The 20,083-nt window shown below is 45.6% G+C and overlaps 1 protein-coding gene across 3 annotated transcripts in view; it reads right to left on the bottom strand.

Annotated features, from left to right (window-relative positions):
- Positions 1-996: 996 nt before the first annotated feature.
- TMCC3 (transmembrane and coiled-coil domain family 3) overlaps positions 997-20,083 on the bottom strand; it is a 60,628-nt gene continuing 41,541 nt past the window's right edge. For all 3 annotated transcript variants that reach the window (XM_030323402.1, XM_030323403.1, XM_030323405.1), the window contains exons 2-4: positions 13,623-14,539; positions 9,440-9,575; positions 997-4,209 (exon numbers count right to left, since the gene is read on the bottom strand). In XM_030323402.1, the coding sequence (XP_030179262.1) occupies positions 3,907-4,209; positions 9,440-9,575; positions 13,623-14,539 (1,356 nt within the window). In that variant the 3' untranslated portion in view covers positions 997-3,906. The remainder of the gene's footprint in view (positions 4,210-9,439; positions 9,576-13,622; positions 14,540-20,083) is intronic.

Here is a 20,083-nt window from a genome sequence, read left to right on the forward strand (position 1 = left end):
ATATTATTCTTTTCAGTGATTTATCCTTTTAGACCAACTCCTTCCTTAGCACGTGTGTTAAACTTCTTGAAACATTTCTCTCCAGCTAAAGCCCTGAATCTTAAATGCCATTTCACCCTACTCCTGGCTCACTCCTCAAAATTATAGAAATATGCAGTAGAGGTTGTTTAATCACACATGCTCATTTTAATAAGCATACCGAAATGCTTTTCCAAACCAATACAATCATACTTAGATTCCACACAAAGATGTTCCTATTTGATGCAAAACAATTTGGTATTTAAACTTCAATCCAAAAGGACAAAAATAATTAGTTGCTTGAGGGACTCCAATTCCCATCACAGTTATTGATCCCATAATTAAACCTGATATGCTGGAGAAAAGGCAGGGCAGTAAACATACCTAGCAATATTCCAATAAAAACAAGAGTGACCAAGTAGAAGGGCTAATTCCCACGGATGCTAATTGATGGAGAGGGATAACCGCGTTTGGGCCGTAATGGAAGCGGAGATCTCAGTCTGTCAACAGTTCATACTCATCACGTAAGCAAAACCACATGCTAGAAACCGGGGGCTGATCCTACTCTCTGTACAAAATCAGCAGTGGAGTACTTTTATTTACTGCTTCACTGTGGTTTGAATTGGGGGGGGGGGGGGCGGTTTCAATGTTTTGTTCTGGCTTGATCATACTCAAAATGTAAACTGGGATAACTGATTCCAATACCCACATAAGAGGATTTTTACATTTTTGTTTTGCCCTCAGTGAACTATCATTATCTTGGTGATCATGAAAATAGTATGTCACAAAAAAATCCTGTGCTAGAATGCAATATCCAGTATCTTTTTTTAATTTTCATGTTTATTATTGAGAGAGAGAGAAGAAAAACAAGCACGAGTGGGGGAGGGGCAGAGAGAGAGAGGGAGACACGGATTCCTAAGCAGAGTCCTCAGCACAGAGCCCGATGCAGGGCTTGAACTCATGAACTGCAAGATCATGACCTGAACTGAAGTCGGCACTTAACCGACTGAGCCACCCAGATGCCCCTGCAACGTCCAGTATCTTAAAGCACTAAGTTTGCTGAGTGAGCAGGTGCCTGACCATCCCATGACTGGCTTCATCTTTACTACGAATGAAAGGTGGGGAAAGGGATTAGCGGACTTAAATGTAAATTAAATAACCAATTCCATGATATATCCCAGTTGGATCACTATTTTTAATTGAATAACATATAAAATTTTATTTAATCTTACCCTTGTGCGGGAAAGGAAATACAATGGGAGGGTTTATTCCTTAAGAGAACAGTAAACCACAGAGGGTAAAGGTCTCCTTGGAGTGTATCAACTTATTAAAAAGCTTCATGAACTTTCAACAAGACTCTAAAATAAGCATGCCACGTAGGTTGAGCACACCCAAGTGAAAACAAAGTTATCTGACGTCTAACGAGAACTGGTGGACAGATTCTGTGCAAAAGAAGGCATGATCAAATGGGATGGTTTAGACCCAAGATTTCAGAGCAGAGCCAGTTTCTAGCCGCTTCTGTTAACAGCTCCAGACTGGAGGGGGTGGAGTGTGTGGCTTTCCATTTCCTCCCCTACTTCTGCAGCGGAGAGGAGACACGCGGATGCAGGTCTGGGAAGCGTCAAAGCGAATGTCGAGTGGAGCGTGGTGGCCAGTGAAGCAGGCCCACGTCCTGGGTCCTCCCCTGCAACCCTTAACCTCAAAGGGCTAGAAATCTCCCTCCCTCTCTCTAAAAAATAACAGCAGTATCTACATCCGCCACAACCTCTGGCATATGCAAAGTGCCTCAGAAAGATGCGCAGAAACTGAGAGGCGCCCACCAGGACCCAGGGGTGGAAGCTGCATCCAGCCCTCAGCCGAATGGAGACTGACGCCCACAGGTGAAGGAGAATGCTGGCCATTAAAATACAGAAGCGAAAGAAAGCACACCGTTCTTTCTCCCTCCCAATCCTGGATCTGGAACTCTTTTCTGTCCCCTGGGTTTGATGGATCACAGTGTATTTACAGCCAACTTGGCAGAACAAGGGCGAGTCTGATGGTGGAAGGGGACACGGCCATGAGATGGGGGTAGGGCTGCTGACTCCGTCTTCCCTGAATCCAAGATGCTTAACAGCCAAAGATTTCATGAAATGATCGTTACTGTTTTTAAGAAGCTTGAGTCCAGAATTAGATAGTGGGGACAGTTGAAGAAGTTTGTGAATTTACTAAAACCACTGAACTGTCAAGTTAAAAGAAGAAAGCTTGAGTTGTCTAAGTCTCACACACGCTGGACTTGTACCAAATGCTCGACTGTTCCACTCTCTCAAACCATGGCGCACTGTCACATTTTTTTTTTTTTTCCAGGAGATTTCCCCAAGAGCAGCTGTTCGCAAAATATTGCACTTAATTTAAATCCAGGCTATTTGATGTTTTCTGGAAGAAAATGTACACTAACATACATCTTTACGCCTTCAGAGAACAGAGCGGATGGCAGGAGGCAGGACTGAACAGCCGTTTCCATTAAAATCTTCTAACTTCATTTTCAGTAGGTACAGAGAGAAAGAGATTTAAAGGGGAGTATCATCTGGGCTGAAAGTAGTGAGCAGAATCCCTCAAACAGGTTGAGGATGTTAACTTCTGAATGCTTTCACCTCAGGGGAAGAAGCGCGGCCCCTCTATTACCTGGGCCCTTGTCTCCAGGAAGATCCCGAGAGGTGACAGACAGCCTTCGCTTGGACACTGGATCAATCTATGTGATTCCGGCTGGTCTCACAGGGTCACAAGAGGACCTTCTCAGTTTCCATCCAGGTCGACTGCTCCCCCTGATCCGACTGCCACCCCATTAGACCACACATCCTATTTCCCTCCTGCTTCCAGAGCGCCTACCTCAGTGCACTTTCGCTTTATAAAAGTACAATTCTGTTGTCGTAAAGAAAAACAAAAACCCTACGACACGAGCATCATTTGTTTTCATTTGTGGAGTGAGATTTGCGATCCCTCGCAAGCCAGGGAATAGAGTGAATCACATCCTCACAGGGGGTCTATCACCATTAAGATGTGCTGAAATACAAACCTCCAGAGTAGTGCTTACTGGACCCTGATGTTCAAGCCGTGGCTTGATGTGGGATTTGGAAGAATTTCTACATGCTTGAAGGCAAGGCATTCAACGGCCACTTCAGATAAAATCAATGTGTGGCTCCCTGGATGTTAGAAGGTGAAAGCCCCACTCATAAATCTTCGCATCTTACCATTTAAAGTGCAAGACAAAACATCTAAGTTAGACGTCTGATGGATCAACAGGCGTGTCGTAAGATTTCCGTGTCACTTGTGAGTCACGCACGACTGACCGCTATGGACACTGGGAACAGGTGGGGCCTAGGGTCCTCTGGACAAGTGGACTGGATGACACAGGATTTTCTGTACTTTCAAAGGCCACGAGGGTTCACCATGGCCAATGCGTGTACTTCCCCTCCCCAAGTCCTGCTACATCCTTGCTGCTAACGACTCAGGGAAAAAATGCAACCACAAGCAACAGTGAAGCTCGACTGTGATAGAGACTTAAGAGAGAGACAGAGACTTAAAATCCCTTTTCTTCTGGATCATTAATTATGTCAAATGCTCAATAACCAGAGGCTGGCCATGCTGGGCTAGTCAGGTGGGCAGAAGATCTGGTGTGATTAAGGCAGTGAGCGACGTGGGGAGAGCTCTGAAACAGATTCACATTCGCTAAGGATGGGGACTGAGCCGGCAAGTACTACCGTGTGAAGGGAACTGTAGTTATTTACAACGCACAGCCCAGGCCTGGTCACCTCTAGTCAGCACAACCCCGTTCATTTGAAAATTTGGTAGGATGCACAGTTTTCTTTAAAACATAAATCTGAAAGAACCTGAAGACAGGAACCCGCGGCTTCATCTGGGTATTATGATCCTTTCTATGGCACACAGAATATGGTCCCAGTTTTTACAAAATATCGCAAGAAGAGTCACGGCGAAGAAAGTGCCGAGAATGTGGAAGCGGCTCTTCATCATGGGCGAGACAAACTTGGCAATGGTAGACACACACACTAGGATGACAGTCATGAAGGCCAGGATCACGTTTATGCACCTCCCCAGGAGCACTTTGGCATTCACGGTGTCTGTCTGCAGGACTTGCTGCTCTTGCTGGTGGAGCTCCAGCTTAGAAATGCGAGTCTGGCAGGATTCCAAGGCTTCCTGTGGGCAAGAGGGAGAGCAAGGGTCACACGCTGTCGGGACCATGGGCAACACGTGAGCACATGCTTGGACGTGCACGGAAGCTCCCTGGCTCAGGACACTCGATGCTGAGGCAGCTTCAAACAGCCAAGCTGACGGTGACGATGATGACAAAGAAGGGAAACGAGAATCCCAAGGCTCATTTATTCTGTTATTCACGGACAGAACGAACAACCATAAAATACCATAAACGGGGACTTACAGTTAAGTATTTTGAAATAAAGCACATAAACTACTGGCATCCGTTGGTATCATCAGGACCAAACCAGAGGAGGGGTAGGCCACTGTGGGACAGGCGACTACCCCCAGCCATGGAGTAGGTGGTACCTGTTTCCACTGCTCAGTGGATGTATGCATCCACTTATATAGACTGTGGAGGATGAAGGGAGAAGGGATGGGGACAGGACTGACCACGGGCGACTCGGCTCTCACTTGCTTTCTGAATGCTGTTACTCAGGACACTACCCACTGCTGCACATCCTTCCCAGAGCTCGTTCTTTCTAAGGCTTCAATCGCTAAGACACAGAGGACCCCAAGTGTCTCTCTGGCCAAGTCATCTCCTCTGAGTTTGACTCATGTATCTACATGGCTCCTTGACATCCCCCTCTGAGCTTCTCAGAAGCACCTGGAATGCAACATGTCCAAGTGTGGATTCACATACCGCACCCTCTCCTGCACCTGCCATCAGTCCTGTTTCCCTTCTGGTGCTCCCTTCCTCGGAAAACAGCACCTGGCTCAGCCGGTTCCTCCCACCAGACACTCATTTCCGCTAATCCGTCCCCAGCCATGTCGATGCAACCTACAGCATCTATCTTTAGGGGCCCATTTCTCTCCCCTCCCAGTCTCCACCCCCCCCTGCCCCACTCACCATGCTCTGGCCATGCTGGCTTTTTAAAGTTTGGAAAAGGAGCATGTTCGGGGCCTTTGTACATGTATATACTGTGCCTGAAACGTTTGGTTCCCCACTCCCTCCCCTCCTCACCGGTGGATCTCCCTCCCCTCTCAGGTCCCACCTGGGAAGCCGTCCCTGCCCCATGGGACGATGTGAAGTTTCCCCCAGCCCTCTCCCCCAACCAGAAGACCACAGCTGCACAAGAATGGGGACTAGGCCACCTGCTGTTACCCCAGCAAAGGGCCGGCCATGCAGCAGGGAGCAGACAGGCGCCAGGAAGGAGGCATGAGGCTCATGAGAGGAAACTCTGTGCCTCTTGGGAGAACAGGACCTGACTAGAGGTGGTACAACGAGCCCCTTTTTAGTTCACTAGCCTACTGTCTAACTCGTTTACCAACATGTGCTTGCTTGGTTACAACACAGCCATCTTGTCAGGTTTTAAACAACCATAACAGCTGTAACACTGATCCGCTTTTCTTCCGCTAATATACTCTATGGGCCAAAGAACAGAGTTCTCTGTTACTATAGTAACTTTCATGACATGGGTTACCAACAAACAGAGAAGGTAAAACTCCTTCAGATTTTCACATTCTAAAAAAGCGCTGGCCTCCTAAAAGAGCAGGCACGTGCCCCAGAGATCACGAATTCTTTTCAACTATTTGAGCTCACGGTCTCCTCTTTTTTAGACGCGGCAGGGAAAAGCAGACAGAACAAGACAAAAGACCAACATTTTTGGCAAATTCATTCATCTTTAATTGGGTACACACGTTACATATATAAACAGACTAATCCCAGAACTGAATTCCTTGGAACTGCTATCAAATTTTTTACCAAAAGAAAGATCCAAGAAAACTAAGTAGTGAGTTGCAAGGAATTTTAGTTACAGCACCCACTAAGTGATGGCCCCGTGATTCTTAGCGCTTCTTTGAATCCAGTGTTTAACTTAACTGGGGACAGGGACAGAGAACTGACTGAATTATCCTTAAGCCTGTTTTAATTGGGAATTCTAATAAAACAAAACTCAATTTCTTAAAACAGTAAAACCCTTGCCTCCCTGTGGACAACAGCCACCCTCACCTGTAGCAGCTCTTCCCACTGTAGAACCCTGCTTGTACGAACAAAACAAACGCGAACTGAAGACGAACTTGAGGGGGCCCGATTGTGAAAAGCCCCGAGGAATAGGGCTCCTCACCAATATAACAGAAAACACGGCCGGCATTTATTTTTTGACTGCCTGCTATGCGTCAGGAAGATTTAAGTACTTTATGTATATTATCCATTTAATCCTCCTGACAGCCTTTTGAGGTGAAGCTCACTGATGAGATTTCCATTTTACAGATAAGGAAACTGAGGCCCAGGGAGCTAACTTATCCAGAGTCACACGGTAAGCGGTAGAGCCAGGACTCTCACTGTCTGAACAAAGAAGACTCTATAGTCACACACACAGATGTCCTCTTTGCATTTGTGAGCTGGAGACGAAACCAGAAAAATGTTCAAATGAACTACTCTATATAGTGAAGCTTGCTTTCTGAAGTCCCTCACTTTATCTTACTCGTTCATCTTTAAAGTATGTTTTTTTTTTTAAAAAAGAAAAGGAAAAAAAGAACACTAACCCAAACTATCCCCTAAATAAGAAAACCACATATTTAGACATAATCCAGTGGCATCCCAGGCGTGTTCTAAAAACAGAATGTTTTAATAAAACTGACTGCACTGTTCGCCCTGCAACACTTACTAACATTTAAATGGGTCACATTCTTTAAACCAGTCAATGGTGATGCTAAGTCTCCTAACCCAGAGCAAGGGCAAAACCTCCCTAGTGTCTCCCACACCTCGGTCCTCAGAGGTAGAAGGTTTCCCACCAGCTCCGCCTGATGCTCTGGATCCCAGAAACATCCAAGTAGACGCCTGGGATTGGCACAGGCTCACAGCCTGCGACACAGAGAAGAACAAAACGTGGGCAGCTGAAACTCCAGCTCACACACTGTGGGGGGAAAAAAAATCTCCCTTTATATGTTTCAGTTCTCTCCCTCATAAAGTATGGCTGGAGAAAACCACCACTGCCTACAAAGACAAGTCGTAAAAATGGAGCTGAGCACTACTTGGAGAGTGTGCTTTCTTGCTTTTTAATTATTTTTTTTTTGTAAAGTTTATTTATTTTGAGAGAGAGAGAGAAAACAAGTAAGCACGAGTGGGGGAGGGGCAGAGAGAGAGGGAGACAGAGAATCTCAAGCAGGCTCTTTCCTGTCTGTGCAGAGCCCGACGTGGGGCTCGAACTCACAAACCGTGAGATCGTGACCTGAGCTGAAATGAAGAGTCGGATGCTTAACCGACTGACTCTTCATCTCGGCTCAGGTCACGATCTCACGGTTTGTGAGTTCGAGCCCCGTGTCGGACTCTGCACAGACAGGAAAGAGCCTGCTTGAGATTCTCTGTCTCCCTCTCTCTCTGTCCCTCTCTCCCTTTCTCTTTCAAAAATAAATAAACTTTGAAAAAAGAAAAAAAGAAGATCAATAGGAATGTAAATTGCTGCAGCCACTATGGAAAACAATATAGAAATTCCTTAAAAAATGAAACCTAGAACTCCCTATGATCCAGCAATTCCACTTTTGAGTATATACCCGAAAGAAATGAAACCAGTTTCTAGAAGAGAACCCCCATATTCACAGCAGCATTATTTATAACAGCCAAGACACAGAATAACCTGAGTCCATCAACAGATGAATAAAGAAATGTGGTACACATATACACAATGGAATATTATGCGGCCATGTGTCACTTGTGGATGGACTCTGACGGCATGATGCTAAGTGAGGAGTCAGACGGAGGAAGACAAACAAGCTGTATGATCTCACTTATATGTGGAATTGAAAAAACAAACACTCATAGAAACAAAGAACAGATTGGTGGTTCCTAGAGGCAGGGGTGGAGGGTAGGGGAAATGGGTGAAAGTGGTCAAAAGGTCCAAACTTCTAGTTATAAGATGAGGATGTAATGTGTAACGCAGATGACTACAGTTAACAGTACTGTATTACGTATTCGAAAGCTGTTAAGAGAGTAGGTCTTAAAAATTCTCATCGCAAGAAAACAATGTGTTAATTATGTGAGGTGATGGATGTTAACTCAGGCGATCATTTTGCGTGCGCTCGCTCGCGCTCTATATATAAATCATTATGTTGTACACTTTAATGCAAAGTTGTATGTCAATTATCTCAGTGAAAGTAGAAGAAAAGAAAGAGACCCTCTAGTAGCAGGGAAAAAAACGCACTCAGGAAGACTAGGGCTGTTTCACTACAGTGCTGCCATCACATTAATCCCGAGACGTGCTTTTGTTTACACTGACTCAGCAACCCCTTCCTTCCTTCCTTCCTTCCTTCCTTCCTTCCTTCCTTCCTTCCATCCATCCATCCATCCATCCATCCATCCATCCAGATCTTACCGATCCCTGCCAAGTCCCACCCTTTCTGGACATTCATTCACGTTCATTATTCAAGGACTGTCCACAAAACCTCATCCAAGTCACTTAACCTCTCTGCCTTAGTCTCCACAGCTGAGAAATGGGGAAAATAGTAAGAACTGCCCGAAAGGGTTATTGTAAGGAGGAGCTGGAGAGAGAAGGGAGACATGGCAAGTGCTCTGCTAACGTATGGTATATGGTATGCACTCAAGTCCTTGAAATTCTTACAAATATCCAAGCTATTTTTAGTCTACAGATGAGCAAACATATCCAAGACTTGCTCAGGGTCACATAACTGGTAAATGGCTGACCTGGGACTAAAATCTAGTATCTGACCGCAAAATGACCAACCGTCCCACCAGTTCATAGCTTGTTGGGCACTGTGTGTCTGAATCCTGTGGCTTTTACTGTCTGGATCACATAATTTGGCCCCTGTTCACGTTTGCTTGAGCCGTTTGGCAGGTTACCCAATCCTGACTCCCCATCTAGTCAGTAAGCTTCCTGAAGGCAAGGTTTGCCTCATATTTAAAAAGTTTTGCAATTTTGGTAGGGGTGGTGGAGGGGGCGGGGAGGGAGGAGAGGTTATAGGCGATGGGCTTGGGTAGATAATAAATATTTGTTAATCAAAATAACTACACAGAGACTAGCCTCTTTACTCAGTGACACCTAGAACACGAGCTAATGGGGTTAATAAGGTAGAGAATGTTTGTGCAGAGAAAACATTTTGCTGCACGTGCCAGGAATCCTGTCGGGTTTATGGGATAATGCATTTAGAGTTCGTTGAACGACTTAAAGGCTGGGAAGAGCCCGCGCTGAGTGCCTGACGGCGAAGGGAATGGTACCTGGATGTCCCGTGAGCGCTCATAGGCCTGGTAGGCCACCTTCTCCTCGATGCTGGCCAGCTCCTGCTTCAGGTTGGCTGTCTCGTGCTGATGCAGATCCGTCAGGTCGTGCAGCTGGTCTTCCAGTCGCTCGTACCTTTGCAAAGACAGGAGCTGATTCTGAGTGTGACACTTCAAAGGTCTCCTGGTTTTCATTCCCCAGAAGACTATGCTTCCAAAAGAATACGTCCAGCTACAGGGAACATGCTTTTGGCTAACCGTGAATTCCAGCTAAAAGCACTGGTCTCTGTCACATTACCTTCTGCGTCCTCACTCCTGAGGTTTCACACACACCTAAGTTGGCTTCCCCACCTCATCAGACAAGCTGAGAAATGGGGAAAATAGTAAGAATTGCCCAAAAGGGCTGCTGTAAGGAGGAGTTGCGGTGACGACACAACAGGCCTGATGCACTCACCAGTGCCGGTCAACGGACAGGGAGGGCTGTCTGGGGTCCGGCTCAAGACAAGGACCTGCTGGTGTCCCCCCCACCCCCTTCTGCCTGCACAGCGCCTTCTGGTTCACAGGCATGGCTCTCAAGCCCAGAGAGCCCGTAAGGAAAGAACCAACTTCTACACTAGAGTTAACTCCATTTCCCAAGGCATACTCTGATTCTGAAAACATGCTTCAATTCTTGGAACTTAAAACATTAAACTCATTAGAAATTATAGGGAGCCTGGGTGGCTCAGTCAGTTAAGTGGCCAACTTGTCATGATCTCAGGTCATGATCTCATGGTTTGTGAGTTCAAGCCTGGCGTTGGGCTCTGTGCTCCCTGCATGGAGCCTACTTCGGATCTTCTGTCTCCCTTTTTCTGGCCCCTCCCCCACTCAGGCACTCCCTCTCCCTCTCTCTCTCTCTCAAAAATAAATAAACTTAAAAAAAACATTTTTAAATAAAGAAATTATAAATGACTTACAAGTGGCATTTCCAAAAGTCCAAATCTTAAGTAACAGAAGAACAAAGATTGTCATTCCCACCTCCCATTTCCCTCAAAGAAGAGGGATTTGTCTTATATTTGAAAACTTAGAATGTTTATTTGAAAACAGGAAGCACTATTTGGGTAATGCATTAGCCTGCAATGACTTCTATCAATGTCAGCGTTAGATGCTTATATAGGTCACCTGACAGAATCATATGAGAGAGAGACAGAGGGAGGGAGACAGATTATATGTCAATTATACCTCAAGAAAAAAAGTGAGATCAAAAAGTAATTTCATGCAGGGGTTCCTGGGTGGCTCAGTCGGTTTAATGTCCGACTTTGGCTGAGGTCATGATCTCACAGTTCGTGAGATTGAGCCCCATTTCGGGCTCTGTGCTGACAGCTCAGAGCCTGGAGCCTGCTTCAGATTCTGTGTCTCCCTCTCTCTCTGCCCCTCCCCCACATGCTCGCTCATGCTCTCTCTCTCAAAAATAAATACACTTTAAAAAAAGTAATTTAATGAAGATTTAATAATTATTCTCAGATAGGACTTCATAGGTACCCAATGTTGGCATAAACGCCTTTTAAAGATCTCTTACAGCAAACAATACAGTCAGAGGCTAACCCTTGGACAATCACAAACATAACTACACGACAAATGAGGAAACTACCCTAAATTTATATAAGTAGGTATTTGTGAGTTGGAATAAAATTTGGATCTAAAGAGTAGTATATCCCGAACTATTCAGATGGAATTGAAGTATTTTCTGGAAAACCTGTGACTCAAAAATAGTTATGTGAGAAAGACACTAGAGTCAAAGATGTATGCTGAAAGTTTTAAAAAATGGTTTCATAGAATATAAGAGCTGAAAAAAGCCACATTTACAAATTAATACATTTAAAACCATTTTGAGATATAAAGTATGTAAGTTAAATTTAAAGTTTAACCTTACAATATGTAACGGGCTTTTAATATTTTTTTAATTTTTAAAATTTTTATTTATTTTTGAGAGAAAGAGAGACAGCATGTGAGCTGGGCAGGGGCAGAGAAAGAGAGACACAGAATCCGAAGCAGGCTCTGGGCTCTGGGCTCTGAACTGTCAGCACAGAGCCTGATGCAGGGCTTAAACTCACGAACCACCAGATCAGGACCTGAGCCAAACTTGGACGCTTAACTGACTGAGCCACCCAGGTGTCCCATGGGCATTTAACTTTTTCTCTACATTTTTATAAGTTAACATGTTCGTTTTGACTAAAAACAAAAAAACAAAACAAACAACCACAATTTTGGGGGCGCCTGGCTGGCTCAGTTGATAGCAAGCATGTGATTCTTGATCTCAGGGTTGTGGGTTCAAGCCCCACACTAGTACAGAGATTACTTAAAATCTTTTTTTTTTTTTTTTTCCAACGTTTATTTATTTTGGGGACAGAGAGAGACGGAGCATGAACGGGGGAGGGGCAGAGAGAGAGGGAGACACAGAATCGGAAACAGGCTCCAGGCTCTGAGCCATCAGCCCAGAGCCCGACGCGGGGCTCGAACTCCCGGACCGCGAGATTGTGACCTGGCTGAAGTCGGACGCTTAACCGACTGCACCACCCAGGCGCCCCAGATTACTTAAAATCTTAAAAAAAAAAAAACAAAACAAAAACTTTGGGGAATCTTTTTACTGAGAAATAGTAGAAAATCACTTCTTATTAATATTTTTATTAATTAGTTATAGGCACATAAAATCTAGCCTATAAATACCTTTTAGAAGTAGCTAATATAGGGGTGCCTGGGCGGCGCAGTCAGTTAGGCATTGGACTCTTGATCTCAGCTCAGGCGATGATCTCCTAGTTCGTGGGTTTGAGCCCTGCATGGAGCTCTGGACTGACAGCGTGGAGCCTGCCTGGGATTCTGTCTCTCCTTCTCTCTGTCCCTCCCCCACTTGTGCATGTGCTCTCTCTCTCAAAATAAACTTTAAAAAGATGAGCTAATATAAAAAAAATAAAATTAGCTAATATAACCCACAAGATTTGAATTTATACTTTACTCTTAAGATTTCTTTTGAAAACTCTTTATTTATGGTGAAAAGTTTAGTGAGCAAAATATCATACATAAAAAAAATGTACACTAGGGGCGCCTGGGTGGCGCAGTCGGTTAAGCGTCCGACTTCAAACAGGTCACGATCTCGCAGTCCGTGAGTTCGAGCCCCGCGTCAGGCTCTGGGCTGATGGCTCGGAGCCTGGAGCCTGTTTCCGATTCTGTGTCTCCCTCTCTCTCTGCCCCTCCCCCGTTCATGCTCTGTCTCTCTCTGTCCCAAAAATAAATAAACGTTGAAAAAAAAATAAAAAAAAAATGTACACTATATAAAAACTTGAAGATTAATGTGCCAAAGAAAATCTACCTTGTTGAACAATGCAGTGATTTCTTTTTAAAATGGTTATTTATTATTTTTGAGAGAGACAGAAACAGAGAGCATATGCGTGCAGGGGAGGGGCAGAGAGAGAGGTAGACAGAGGATCCGAAGTGGGTTCTGCGCTGACCTGATGTGGGCTCAAACTCACAAACCGCGAAATTATGACCTGAGCCGAAGTAGGACGCTTAGCTAACTGAGTCACCCAGGTTCCCCAACCATACAATGGGTCATTTACTTGACAGTTATCATGGAGGAAAATAAAATACAGACCTATGAATTAGTGTAACAAAACTTTATGACAGAAGTCTACTGGAGCTTAAGAAGGAACTCCATGTGCACATGTGCACATGAGCTACGGACTATATAGCGACATTTTAACAGACTCACACAACTCTCTCTGAAGTATCAACCTGTACGTCACAAACTATAAAGTTTAGAATCACGAAGTATGGAAAACACTACTGATTTTAAATGTTTTTTGGGGGGCGCCTGGGTGGCGCAGTCGGTTAAGCGTCCGACTTCAGCCAGGTCACGATCTCGCGGTCCGGGAGTTCGAGCCCCGCGTCGGGCTCTGGGCTGATGGCTCAGAGCCTGGAGCCTGTTTCCGATTCTGTGTCTCCCTCTCTCTCTGCCCCTCCCCCGTTCATGCTCTGTCTCTCTCTGTCCCAAAAATAAATAAACGTTGAAAAAAAAAAAAATTTAAATGTTTTTTTGATCCACATCCATATTCATGGAAAACACAACCACGAGCGTGTCACTTCCAAGCAATCTCTCTGCACTTAGTAGGTCATGCTTCTAGAAGAATTCCAAGAGAACAGTCTGACATACCTGTATCTTTCCTCTTGCAGCGTCTGAGAAATAAAACCGTATTCTCTCTTAAACTGCACCTTCAGCGCCTCGATGTCCTCGGCCAGCTGTGCCTGGGTGTCCTTGATCTCCCTCAGCTCCTCCAGGATCATGGTGAGCTTGCCCTGGCTGTCCAGCGTGCCGGCTCCGCTGGCCCCGAAGGACTGGTTCCCGTTACTGTCGGCGGAGCCCGACGTGCCACTCGAACACTCGTCATCGCTGCCGTACTTGGGTTTGTTCACAATGGTGGCGCTGCCCCCATAGGCCCGCGGACTCCCTTCAGGCCTAAATTCCTCCAGGGAATTTTTTAAGTGAGCAATGTTATCGGCGCTGCCAAACTTATTCCGGATCAGGTTGGCAAACTCCCTGGACTTATTGAAGACGAACACGGGCGGGGTGAGGGACACGCCCGGCATGCCCGATTTACCGCACTCCGTGCCGTGGGGAGCAGTTCGAGACTTTGCGTGGGCATCTTTCAGGGAGTGCGGCACGTCCTTCAGGTTGTCTTTGGCAATGTCCTTTGCGCTTCTGGAGGCTCCATTCTGCTCGATCTCCCTGAGCTTTCTATGATACTGTTCTAACTTCTTCTGAAGCTGGGCAATAGAGTGAGCGGACTTCTGATTCTTCTTCTCAAAGACTTGCTTGATGCGGCCCGCCTGCTGCTTGTCTGCGCTGTTGACTAGTTTCAGATACTCTGCAACATTGCCGTCGCGGGACGTCTGCTCGATTTTGATCTGCTCTGTCACCTTCAGAATTTTTTGTTTCAGGCTGTCCGCACTGAGTTTGACCTTGTGGAAGTCCAGGATGCCATCCGGTACGTCAAAGTTGAGGTTGGTGTCGGACCCCCCTCGGCGAATGTTCAGGGGCAGGCTTAGGGTGTTCATGTCATGTCGCTCTACCTGAAAGACACAGGGAGGAAGCACTTGAAGACTTGAAGGCAAAGGCACAGTTACTGTGATAGAAGCTGTGCACACACTACAGACATACTTCAGGTCCCAGATCTTTAAACTGCAAGTATTCCTAAGATAAAAACTCCCTACTATTCTCCCAGTTGAACAGAGGACAGCCCAACTCCTTCCTGCATCCATGTGTACTATGAGATTCAGGTTTCCCAGGGCTTCCAATGTTTTGTCTGATTACATGTAATTGTCAGTTGCCAGGGTGGGAAATGCATAATGGGACAAGGTTACCCTCAGTCCTAGTTTCCTCAAATGCCCAGGTAACTAGGGTGCCTGCCATGCTCCACGCATGGTGAATTTCGACACTGTGGGAAATGCATCCAGTTCAGACCTCAATCACTTAAGAAGAAGAATGAGGGAAAAGTTCCAGCAGGTACATTCATCATCAACACAAGAAATTATTTTCTTGCTGGAATCATTAAGCAGATGTGATGGGATAATATGATGCAAGATTAATTTTACTGAGTAACAGGACAGTGTGTACAGGTGGAAATAACCCAACCACAACGGAAGTGATTACAAAAAAAAAGAACAGCAAGTGATAATACCCTGTGAAATGGCTTTCTCACTCAAGGGCCACCTGGGGAAGAAGTGCAAAGTATCACTGAGCACCACAGGTTTGTGCCGGGAAAGGGAAAGGGAAAGGGAAAGGGAAAGGGAAAGGGAAAGGGAAAGGGAAAGGGAAAGGGAAAGGGAAAGGGCAAGGGCAAGGGCAAGGGCAAGGGCAAGGGCAAAGGACAAAGGACAAAGGGAAAGGGAAAGGGAAAGGGAAAGACGAAGGGAGCCTGGATGCCAGGTACCATGGATATGTGTCTTGTTTGATCCTCCCATGCCAAGTAAAGACTATGTTAAACCCATGTATGTACAAACTGAGACATCAAGAGCCAGGATTTGAATTCAAGTCACCCTTATGGGGTTCTCTGTCTGTGTCAGGACACTCTACCAAGGTGTCCCCAAAGGACTAAAGACAAGCCTTTGCAGAGTCTGAACACAACCTCGAAAGATTTGTAACCTCTAAACTGAAGCATCTGATTTGTCAAGTTAACTACCTCTTGATTAGAATAATCCCTTGATACAGAGTCTCACTGGAAACCAAATGGGAGACAATATTCAGCACAAGTTATTTTTTTTTAAGGAACAGTAGGCAGAAATAGCAAAATATTAATAAGATATTAACACACCTCACCCTGCCTAAGTGACCCAGACTCGAATGTGTTCATTTCCAACAATGAAGTATTAACACTCTGTCCCATGCACAATCCTGCCCAGTGCTTTCTCCCAGAGAAGGGAGCCCAATGGCATAGTGGGACACAATCCCAGGCTGGTGAGTCAGTCCTCCTACACAACTTACAAAAGTTTGTTAACATTATTTCTTGGCCCCTCTCTTCCAACACACAATTTTGCTATGAATAAGAGACACTGGGTGTTTTATCTGGCAGAAGAGTGTCACATAGGAAAGGCTGGAAGTAAATAAATGCCAAGTCACTTGTAAGACTAGAAAAAAGGAGAAAGGAATTCTGACGTCACCTGATCAAGACAGACGGGTGGGCGTAGGGAATAAAGAAGGTATGGGATAATCATCTTCAAGTCCTAGAGAAGACCAGAGGGAGCTCAAGGAAATTCTGTATCTATGGCTCACTAGTGAACCCAAACAGGAATGGGTTCAAATGACATTAACAGAGAATGCACTAAATCTAGAAAATGTTTATCTGGGGCAGACAGGGTAATCTGTGGTAACCACACAATCAGGAGCCTACAAATTTGTATCACTGCAGGGATTCACTGATCTGATCATGCTTTTCTACTTCTCAGAAACTTTCTTTGGTTCCCCAAAGCCTCCCAAATTGAATAATACAACCCAGCCACTATAAGGCCCTAGCTTACCTTTCAGGCCTCACCTTGCACCTAATGGATGACATTCATCTCAAGTGAACCTTACAACCCAAAGTTCCCAGAATGGAGGGGAATGTCCTATGGATTTTCTCATATGAATGATATTCACAATGCCTGCCACCCATCCACTTCTGGTTATCAAAATCCCACATATTCCAGGGGCGCCTGGGTGGCTCAGTCAGTTAAGCCGCTGACTTTGTCTCAGGTCACAAGCTCATGGTCTGTGAGTTCAAGCCCCGCGTAGGGCTCTGCACTGATAGCTCGGAGCCTGGAGCCTGCAGCCTGCTTTGATTCTCTCTCTCTCTCTCTCTCTGCCCCTTCTCCACTTGTGCTCTCTCTCAAAAATAGATAAACTTAAAATTTTTTTTTAAATCCCACATATTCTTGAAGCTCCACTTAAAATCCCACTTATTCCACGAAGCTTTCCCTAGTCCATCAGAAAGCTGCCTGTTCTTTCTGTGGTCCTCCATGGTGCTTTCACGGTGCCACGTGACTCATCCTGGCATCACTCATCTATGGATTTTAACCCCCCCCCCCAATCCCGGTTACAGGCTCCTTTAGGGAAGAGACTTGTCATACCTACATCCGGTCTGTAGTGCTAGCACTGTCCCTATTCACAGGAGACTATCGATAATGTTTGCCGAACTCAGATGACATCATTCTTTATTCCAGGAGAGTCACTCCGAAATCACTTAAGTTATATTTTAATAGAATCAAGACAGTGACCTTGGATGTTCTTCCCATACAGACCTGAAAATTTCAGGCAGAGATGTTTTCCCCACAGCTGGGTAGTAAGTTCTATACCATTTCAAACAGGTTCAACCAAATGAAAACTTTTCTGGGGCACCTGGATGGTTCAGCAGTTGAGCGTCTGACCCTTGGTTTCGGCTCAGGTCATGATCTCACAGTTCATGGGACTGAACCCTGAACCTGGGAGTTCTCTCTCTCTCTGCCCTCTCCCCCACTCGTGCTCTCTCCCAAATTAAAAGAAAAAAAAAATGGAGATTTTTCTGACAATCAACGTGCAGCAACACAACACAAATACAAATAAGGATTTTTTTTTTTTTTTTAAAGTAGGCTCTAGTCCCAGTGAGTGTGGAGCCCAACACAGGGCTTGAACTCACAACCCTAAGATCAAGACCTGAGCCGCGATAAAAAATGAGATGCTTGACTGACCAAACCACTCAGGCACCCCACAAATAAGGACTTTTAAACTTTGAATGAAGTATAACTTACATACAGAAAAGAACACATTTAATAATAAAACTCAATACTCAATGAACTGTCACAAACTGGACATACTGTATAACCGTGACCTAGTAAAAAACAGTAACAACAACAACAACCAGAACCGAAGCTCCCCGTGCCCCCTTCCATCACAAGTACATCACCCCCATCTCTAGGGGTAACCGTGAGCCTCATCTCTAAAGGCATGCATTAGTTTTGACCAATCATCATGCACTCTTGTCTTTTTTGCTCCACTTTGTCTGGGACACTCTGAAGACCTCGCTTTTGCCCTCTGGAGCTCGAAGATCAGATTAAGTTATTTTTAAAAATCCACTGAAACCTGCTTGGCTCTGGAGAAGTCCACCAAGTTGGAAGATGCGGAGGCTTTTATACCTTACCTTCCCAAATGCAATAGTAAATCAGCTCCCGTTCTTCCTTTAATCCTCAGCCCCACGGCAGCTGGCCAGCCAACGCTGGTGTTGCAATGCAACGGCCTCCTCCCTTACAGACTGCTGGGCCAGGACAGCCTCGAACACCCAGGAGCGTTTGCACACAGAGAGCTGGCTGACTTCTGGCTCACTTTAAAACTATAACAATGCTTGGCATGTCCTCGACGGTCCAGGCTGGGGAAAGCAACAGCATTCAGAGCTCAAATCATTCTACCTCACTGCTTGTCAGCAAATCTCAGGTGAAAATGTCTGATGAGGGTAGAAGGTTGAAACTATTGTTGGGTCACACCTTTTTATAGCTTTTTATAGCCCTCGCTCTGCAGGGTAATGAAGGGCGAGGTGTACACATCGTTACCAGATGCCCATGCATTCCCTAAACCCAAAGTGAAATTTCACATACGTGCTGGGGAGAAAGCTGTGGGCGTCCCCCACGTCATCCGGAGCCAGCCCCGAGGGCAAGTGCACGGTGCAGCTGTCTCAGGGTGGGACCCAGGGTGGACAAAGGTTCACGGATCACCCAGAGTCAGCGTGCACGTGAACTGTGCGGATCAGGAGATGCATGTTCCAGTTTCGGCACTGACAGTAACTAGTTACGTCGTTAGCTAAATCAGGTCACGTCTGTGGGCTTCAACTTCCTCATCTATAAAGAGACGGAACCATACAAGTCGCAGCTAACAGTGCAAATTCCATGACCTTTAATCCAAGTTATCTTTACTGTGAGATAGTATCATGGAATAGTCAAGACCCTGGGCTCCAGAGACAGACTGCTTTTGCTTTCTGTCTAGGCACCGCTTTTACGAGCTGTGTGGCTTTGGGAAAATGATTTAGCCTCTCTGTGCCTCCGTGTCCTCTTCTGTAAAATGGAGATCATCTTTCTTCAAAGAGTTGTGAATGAATGAATGAGATAATACACATAAAGTGCTTAAAGAGTTCCTGGCACAGAGAATGGTTTCAAACAAGGTTTGCTACTGTTGTCATTCCAATTTCATTTAAAAATGTACCTCCATGTAAAAACTGAAAGGAAACAAGCTCCAAACAATGGTTATTTTTGCATGGCGGGGTTAAGAGGAGTCATTCTTGTTTTTATGTTTCCATATTTTCCAATTCAAAAAAAAAAAAAAAGAACACGAAATACCATTTTGGCAGAATAGATGCTATTTTTAAAAATGACTGCTAGCCCCTTTCAGTTCTCTTAGAATGACTTGGCTATTATTAGTTTACGTGAAAGGCAGACCACCGACATCCTAGTGAAAAGCCATCGCTAATAATGTTTTCCTTCCGGCAGCAGCAACATTTCCACGGTCACCTCAATGTTCTGGAACAAAGGCTACAGAAAAGCCTAAGCCCTGGACTAACATCAAAAACCGACACTGAGTCACCTCTGCCAACCATCCAAGGCTCCGATACAACGTAAGCGAGCTCACCTCGCTCACTGGGAAGCCAGGCACAGCACAAAGTAATACAGTGGCTGCGGGAACACACTGTTCCTGCTTCCAAAGAGGGCTCTCTCTTCGTGACATTTCATATCTACCCCCTAAAAGCTCCAGAGGAAAATGAACAAAAGGGAAGGACAGTCAATGCAGGGGCACACCACCCGAACCCCACCCAAGAGAAGTGGAAAAGGGAACACAGGGGGGGGGGGGGGTGGGGGAGTGTGGGGGGGTTTGGGGAGTGGGGAGGGGGTTGGGGAGTGGGGGGGCGGGCCTGTGGATGCCTGGAGGGCACGGACCGAGGCATGAGTCCCCGGAGGCTCTGGGGGTCACGGAATGGCCCGAACAAGCAAACAAGCAGAGGCACAGAGAGATCAGAACGAAGAGGGGATGACAACTGCCTGCCTAGACCCGAGGCCGGATACAATGGACCTTTTGCGTTAAGAAAAACTGCCTGGGGAAAAAAAAAGAAAAGAAACGAAAAG

The sequence above is a fragment of the Lynx canadensis genome, chromosome B4 (assembly GCF_007474595.2).
Source record: "Lynx canadensis isolate LIC74 chromosome B4, mLynCan4.pri.v2, whole genome shotgun sequence".
Lineage (NCBI taxonomy): Eukaryota > Metazoa > Chordata > Mammalia > Carnivora > Felidae > Lynx > Lynx canadensis.